The 8,159-nt window shown below is 30.0% G+C and overlaps 1 protein-coding gene across 4 annotated transcripts; it reads right to left on the bottom strand.

The window, feature by feature from the left end:
- Positions 1-3,488: 3,488 nt before the first annotated feature.
- LOC139847113 (uncharacterized) lies at positions 3,489-7,710 on the bottom strand. 4 transcript variants are annotated; one of them, XM_071836722.1, is made up of 9 exons: positions 6,997-7,710; positions 6,767-6,896; positions 6,013-6,515; positions 5,492-5,572; positions 4,819-4,917; positions 4,591-4,707; positions 4,416-4,504; positions 4,191-4,263; positions 3,489-4,081 (listed from the first exon to the last, which is right to left on the bottom strand). In XM_071836722.1, the coding sequence occupies exons 1-9, from the start codon at positions 7,303-7,305 to the stop codon at positions 3,812-3,814; spliced, it is 1,671 nt and encodes a 556-aa protein (XP_071692823.1). In that variant the 5' UTR covers positions 7,306-7,710; the 3' UTR covers positions 3,489-3,811. The 4 variants fall into 4 exon arrangements, with proteins under 4 accessions (XP_071692823.1, XP_071692824.1, XP_071692825.1 ...); XM_071836723.1 differs by having other exon boundaries at positions 4,591-4,704; XM_071836724.1 differs by having other exon boundaries at positions 3,492-4,081; positions 4,191-4,262; positions 4,421-4,504; positions 6,997-7,707.
- Positions 7,711-8,159: the final 449 nt, after the last annotated feature.

Below are 8,159 nucleotides of genomic sequence, written 5' to 3'. Positions count from 1 at the left end.
ACCAAAAGATGTCGAAAAATATTCTTTTTTACAAAATAGATCAAACTAACTTTAACGCTAAAAGAAGCAACTTTCACAAAAGGAACAACCCTTCGATGTTAGATGTCGAAAAAAATTCTTTTTTACAAAATAGATCAAGACTTTTTTCTAACTCGTATTCAAAACGGAACTCCCAGCGCGAAACGAGGGCTCCACAACTAGTTAATATCATATAATCATATAATATATATATATATATATATATATATATATATATATATATATATATATATATATATATATATATATTAAAATGTTGTATATATTATGTGTATACGTTTACATGTCTTATATTATGCGTATATATATTTACATATAGAGTCGCGATGTTACTTACGTGTAGATACATGTTGTGAAATATTGTCTATAATTGATAATTGATGAATTCTTTTATCATCTCTCTACATACTTGAGAAAATAAAATAAAATAAACATAAAAAACATAAAATATGTTCACTTTATGGTTGTTGGCTACATAGCATCTAATCTCTATTACGGTGTTCAAATCGGTGATCCTAACTTTGCAAGTGCATCAAAATCCTTTTCACCCGCTGCCTCGAATATTTTGTCTTATTTCTCAAGATCGGGTAAGGCGGTGCAGTACGAGAAAGTGGATGGTAAGGTCCACAAAGCAGGTTCGAAGAGTCGTTAAAGCTCTCGTTTGTTATCATACTTGACAAACCTATTCATGAAGAAAGATTGGGAAAACAATTAAACAAGTATGCATGCCAACCTAACGCGTTTTGAACAAGCTTGTAAAGTAGCTAGTCGGGAACTAGTAGTTATGTCAAAGATTAGTCGGAAAAAAAACTGACCAACATCAAATTTACATCTATTTGACACCCTCGTGAAACGCGGGGTTTTGCGTGGGCAGGAAGATGATCTATTTGTTGTCTTATTTTCACTTTTCTATATATTATAACTCTAATCTATTACTACCTAAAAAGTGACACCCTGTGTCATAAATTAGCCCTAATAAATTCTATCTTATTTAATCATTTACAACAAAAGAAAGAAAAAAAAAACATTTTTCCTTATTTCCTACTTAATTTTATAAAGGTAATAATTATAAAAATAAAAGAATTAGAAAATTCATTAATAATAATATCTACGTTTTAATCCTTTCATTTTCCATGTATTAAATTGATTAATTTCAATCCTTTCATTATTCTTATAATAAATAAATAAGTTTTAACCTTTTCATTTTCCTTATATTAAATAAGTTATTATAATGTTGCCTATAAATACTCATTATTCATTTTCACAATACACATTTTTCATTTCACCACATACATTGCAAATACTAATTAATAATTGATAGAGTTTTATATATGTTAGTTCTTAATCATCATCATCATCAATTTAGTAAGATTATTTCCTCATGTAATGTTGTATATTCATCTATCACACGAACGTTAGACTTATGCTACGGTATGACTTTATTAACAAGTTATTGGTGTACATGAGTATTTTTCTATTATCATGTGAAATTTATCCGTTTTGATAGTTGTTTAGAGTTCATATATATATATATATATATATATATATATATATATATATATATATATACTCTTACGTCGATTATAGATCTTCGTCAATAATGTATTTGTTGTGTTTTTAATTATTTATTATTATTATTAGTATTATTATTATTATTATTATTATTATTATTATTATTATTATTATTATTATTATTATTATTATTATTATTATTATTATTATTATTTAGGTTTCTTTTATTGTTAATATGTAGTGATGTCAACATCTTATTCGGACAAGTTTCAGATATTACAACATTAAGGGACAAAGCATTGTGGAGTATTTCCTATTGCGAATATGTACATATATTAGAGAACACAAATTGTTTCATTTTTGTATTGGATTGTAAGTATGATTTATTTAATTTAGCTTTTCTCTTGATGTTCAATATTTCCTTTTAATGTTGTATTATTAAATATTTTCTTTAGCAATTATTTGCATCATATAGTTCTTTGATAATGGATAAAGAAATTATGCCTTCTTTTTGTATCATATTTGTTATGAATGTAGGTTACAAATATTAAAGAATGCAAATTTTTTTTACTATTCTATTGAATTGTATGTACGTTTTGTTTGATTTAACTTTTTTTTTATTCTTAATATTTTTTAATGTTTTATTATTAAACGTAATCTTTTAGCAATCATTTACATTATAGTAAAATGATTATTAATGTAATTAACGATGGTAAAAAAAATTGATTCTTGAATAACAAAGATAATTTAACATGTATTGAATAAGTCAACCATATTATACGTTATGTTTGATCGAGTAGCTATTACGGAGTAGTCTAATTAGCATATAATTGTTACTTTTACTACATCAAGTTTAATATTAACCAGCTTATTATTTAGTATTAAGTGAATACTTACTACGTATCAAATATTTGAGTTTTCATGTAACTATAATTACTTAATTATTACTCATAATAGACGTGTTTAAGAAAATAAAAATATAAAGATGGTAAAAATGGTTGATTAATTAATCAGGATAAGACAATTTAGAACTAAAAAATTAATAATAAAATGTTGCGTATAAAGTCTTTCAGTTTGATTATTGATATTAAGTTATTATCATACATTTGATCCTAAATATTTTTAATCATAACTAAAATTGATGCATGTTATGCATAATAACAATAGTTTTAAACTTTTCATTTTCCCTAAACATTCATAATAACTTTATGTTATGTCATAAATAATAACAATAGTTTTAACCTTTTCACTTACCTTATATATAGTACCTAATTAAATTGATAGTCATTGTTGTCTTCAAATACTATTTTTCATTTTTCACCGCACTACACTTTTCAAATGAAATAATGACAGTTTTCAAATGAACGACACAAATTGATTTACGTATATTTATATTCAAATATTCCAGATTCGTATTGTTAACCGTCGTCATTAACCGCTTCACGTACCAACATTACAAGTGCGATGCAACAACGCTTACCATATTCGTGCAACGCACGGGCAATGCACCTAGTATAACTTGTAACCTGAGCACGAAATAAATAAGAAAATATTATCTACTTGGTCGTGGACTAAACCAATCATACTAATTACACATAAGCACAAATATTTTCTATCATTTAGATTCTATACTTTTATTTGTTCCGTTTGTTGTTTATGGAATCAGTATCTTTGATTAATAATCCATTATTTTGGCCCAATAAATCCTAACATATTCTTGATCATGCAAACTCCATCAAATGTTAAAAATAAACACATCTTCCACCCATTTTTGCCAACTCCACTAAAATCTTCAAGAAAACTATACAAGTTATGTACATCTACTCATATAATGGGTCAACCTATATTCCACCCATTTTTGCCAACTCCATCTAATTAAGAAATAGCTGCAAATTCTTAAAAAGAAAAGGATAAACTTCTTTTTTTCTTCTGATTTTCAGATAGCTTATTAAAAATACCTAAAATATACTGGTATTACACATCACAGAGGAACTTAAACGGATTAAAAAACTAACACAACATTCTTGATCATGCAAGTTCCATCAAATGTTAATAATATACACATCTTCCACCACCCATTTTTTGTAACTCCACTAAATCTCAAAATCTCCAAGAAAACTACTACAAATTTATCTACAATTTATCAATGATATCAGTCAACTTATCTTCCACCATCTTGTTCTTTGTTCGGTTCTTCGGTCAGCACGGGGTAAGACTGGGACCACTTAATCTTCTAACAAGACCGACTATCTATCGACAATCATTGAGACATTCGATTATTCCCTTGTCTTTTACCTTTCTTTTGTGGTAACTTAAACGGGCTCCAACTTTTTCTTCGTTTGGATGTTTCACAAAACAATCCCGAGGCTAACGCTTGTTGTAACCATAACTCGAATTCTTCCTCTTCGTCTGTCATTTCCGCATCCAAATCCCATGGATATCTACTCGAGTTTGACCGTTGACCTTTCTCCAACCCAACCATGTTTACATGAAAACTTGGACGATGTGTGTTTGGTCGACAAGCCATTCCCTGTACATCAATCAAAACTTATTAGCTTCTTACATTTGGTTACATGTATAAATACAAATAATTGAGTACATGAATAACGAATTACGAACAAAAAATTTGAAAAATATACCTGACAAATGGCCCATTCTGATACATCAAATATCCTACTCTCGGCACAAACAAAAGCACGTGGAATTTCAACCTATATGAATAATTAACTTGATATCAGCAATGTGTGCCTCGAGAATCAATAAAGCCATATTACATGTTATATGTTTTAAATGCTCAAAGAGCCACTGTTACTCGGAAAATTTAAAAAAAAAAAAAAAAAAAAAAAAAAAAAAAAGAGGATCTTCGTACCTGTTGAGGACGATCGAACACAAGTGAGCCTTTATATTCTACCCACCCGTCCCCATCTTTCGCTTGATGATATTGACAACAATCCTAAAAACAAAGACAATTAGTTAAAACTTATAACAAATAATATTATAAATATATGTAGTTTTTTAATTTTTCAGTGTCGGTCCCACCTGACACCATCTCGCCTTAGACTTAGTCCTATTGGTACATATCCATATATGTGAATGACCACATTTTGTACATTGTATACGTCTTGATTCCTCCGAGCAGTAATCAGGCATGTCCTGCTTTGGCCCACGAATGATGATGAGCATATAAAAAAATGCAAATTAGATTATTTGATTGTCATAATTTATAATAGTTGTGTTATATGCATCCAATTTCTTTTACAAACGTACCTGATGGGCAGTACTCGGGGACTTGTCAGACAGACTCTTGGATTCTTCTTTTCTCAAATGATCATCGTAATCCCTCTTTTTCACAGAATCAGAAAGAACCTACCCATAATACCACATCAGTATTTTTGGGTTGGGTTTATCACAAATGGGTCAAATCCAAGGTTGGAAAAGTCTTAAGACGGAAACGAGTCGGTCGGGACATTGGATCGACTAGTCAACTGATTCGGGGACCAGTCGGACGTTGACCAACTTGACTTTAGTACGGAGTAATAAATGTTTTAAACATATCTATGTTACACATAAATATACAAAACATTAATATTTCGAACACAAATATATGGCACAAAATCTAATTTTAAAAAATATTATCTTTGACCAACCTTGACCTTGACCGATTCTGACCTACTTTAACCTGAATTTTTAGCATTGCCCGACTTTTTAAGAGAGTTTTTCAGTAAAATAGGGCGTACTAGTCACCAAAATGACTAGTCAGGCCGCAGGCGACTAGTCGGCCAATTTTTGCAACACTTGTCAAATCTAGAAGATATACAGGTTCAAAATTATTATGTATGTAGTGCCAAATAAGTGCATTTACCGGTCAACTAAACCCCCAAACCATCCCGATTAACCCAAACCGACAGTGTAACGTATAAGTAAAATGGATAACACTTACCTCATATGCACATTGAATCTTTTTAAAAGATTCACTTGCAAGTGGACTACCCATGTTTTTATCAGGGTGCACAAGCATAGCCTGAATATAGAGAAACATAATATAAGCGAAATGAACCGAAAGGTACAAGTAACAAACTAACAATAAAAATGTGAACTAAAATGACACATTTGACTATTTGAGTCTAACGGGTTGTTTGGAAGTGGGTTTTTAAAGTGATTATACGATGTTGCCATGTCAAAATAGGATAATAATATGAACTGTGGTAAGTATTCTGAATTAAAATCCGGCAAAAATTGATAATTTAAGGAGCTTAAAAATTTTTATAGATAAAATGACTGAAAAGGATAAATTGCTATAAGGGGAGACATTTTGTAATATGGAAGTAAAATATACAAACCCACTAAAAACTAATTATTGCACTTCGAAATAGTACTCCGATATTCCAATAACTAGTTCCAAACGCAAATCTAAATACTGGTTACAACAAAGAACAAAACTTTTTCGTGAAAACAGCGTACCTTTTTCCTATATTCCTTCTTCAACAACAAAGCATCGATTTTCTTGTAACGAGAATAACCCAAAGCTTCATAATGATCCAAACAGTTAATAATTCTTTTCATCTCATTAATCGCCTCCCCATCGTCTTTAACCACAGGTATAGATATCGATTCTTTTTGTTTATGTTCAACAGTTGCAGTAGCAGCTGGTTTACTTGAAGATTTATACGAGTGCACCTTTTCGTTAACCTTTTCAGGTTCATCAGTAGGAACAGAAAACTCATTTTCCGCTACAAAATCATCATCAACAAATGATTTGGGTATTTTTTGCTCTTCAAAGTGTGTTTTTTCACTCAAATTGTCACTCCATTGGATCATACAGTTTAAAGCATCGTTAGATAAAAACGCAAGGTTAATCGATACCAATAATCCAGACCATCCAGCTTGAACTTTTACACAGTAGAGTGCATACATTGTTGCCATTAAAATCACCAACCTTGCATGATTTAAAGAAAACACATATCCTGAAATATTCAAAAGACGATGTACGTTAACGTTAACAATACCAGCATACAATGTTAAACTTATGAACGGGTCCACTTAGGTTATGTTTTATCTGTAACGGGCCAAACAATCGAACATCACATTTCATCTATTAATGATTGAACACTACATACACTTATGTCAAACGCATTATCTCTGACGGGTCAAATGGGTCAATCGTGATATCAATCTTTAAACAAATAGTAAACTTCAGAAGTCAAATAAGACGAACCTCCAACGATAAACAATAAACCGGTAGTCCAAAAGTTGGCATACATCCACAAAATCAAAATTGCAAACAGCCCCACAATAAATAAACCGGGTGTGTAACCCAAGTAGTGCACAGCACAACCAGCAGCTCCCTGTTAAATCCATACAAAAATTTAAAATAATTAATAATAACTTTCAAAAACTGACATAATCAAGATTCAATATCATAAAGATTTATATTTATATAATTACCATACTAAGAAGAACATAAAGCAAGCAAGACATTGAAGTCAAGCTGATAAAACAGCTCCAGATAATAATCAGCAATGCCACAGTACCCAAACAGAAAAAAGACCTAAATCCCCTAAAAACACAATCTTTCCAATGAAAAACTAAAAAGTATAAAACTTTGCCTAATTTACCACACCCAGAACAAATCTTAGGCCAATGTTTTCTCAAAAACAGCTCAAATTTGTGAATCAAACCGCCACCAGCTTTCATTGAGCAAAAATAATTCTCCGATTCTAACCATTTCCATCCTTGATTAAATAAATCTTCCATACTACTAAATATATAATAATTAGTACAATTACATTTGACTTACAGCGGAACTAAACAAAACCCTAGCTTTATAAGAATTGAAATACTTCAAATTTTGACAAGGTAAACAGAAAAGCAAGAAAATGTGTGATATATCTTGTGATGGATATAAATTAACTTCACATGTACGTTTGCTAAAAAGAATCGATTTTTATTGATGGGGTTGCATCAATTTTACATGGGTATTTTTTTAATTTTGGAAATAATGTAATTAAAGAGGTGAAAATAAAGGTTGGATAGTGAGAAATTGAGAAGATGAAAACAGGGTTGTTGAATTTGGGTAAGAAAACAAAAAAAAGGATATTGTGGTGTTTGTTTATCCGTGATTGAACCCTAACCAGCTCGTGAATAAAGGGTGAAAAAGGTTCAAAAAGGGCTTGGCTTTAGCTTGGGGGACTGTGTAATGTTTTGGAAAGAAGACACAAATTCAAATCGGATATAATACGGTATTCGGGTATTTGGATATGACACAACATTATGGTCGTGTTTGGGTAAACCTTTATTATCTCTTTTATTGACAATAAATGAATGAAATGAAAAATTAATAATTGTGTCGTGTATTGGTTAATGAGTTTGGATTAATCAGTTGAACCGTTAACGAGAACTCAACTCTATAATAACATGTGAAGTTGTTGATAAATAATTGTGCTAGCACGTTTATACAAGGGTATATATGTGGAAATGATATTGTGATCATAATTTTGATAGTATATTAGTATATACTTGTTTGTAATTTTAGTTACTACAACTATTTATTACTACGTATTTGTTATACATTTATAATTATAATTATAATAATTATAATTTATAATTTA

Source organism: Rutidosis leptorrhynchoides, chromosome 5, assembly GCF_046630445.1.
Source record: "Rutidosis leptorrhynchoides isolate AG116_Rl617_1_P2 chromosome 5, CSIRO_AGI_Rlap_v1, whole genome shotgun sequence".
NCBI lineage: Eukaryota > Viridiplantae > Streptophyta > Magnoliopsida > Asterales > Asteraceae > Rutidosis > Rutidosis leptorrhynchoides.
The sequence above is the reverse complement of the archived record's forward strand: the minus strand, read 5'-3'. Positions and strand labels throughout refer to the sequence as shown.

Coding starts and splice junctions, on each gene's coding strand:
- LOC139847113 (XM_071836722.1), bottom strand. CDS start 7,305: ATGGAAGATTTATTTAATCAAGGATGGAAATGGTTAGAATCGGAGAAT. Junction 5,573..6,012: donor AGAAGGAATATAGGAAAAAG/GTACGCTGTTTT, acceptor CTCTATATTCAG/GCTATGCTTGTGCACCCTGA. Junction 4,264..4,415: donor GATCGTCCTCAACAGGTACG/AAGATCCTCTTT, acceptor ATTATTCATATA/GGTTGAAATTCCACGTGCTT.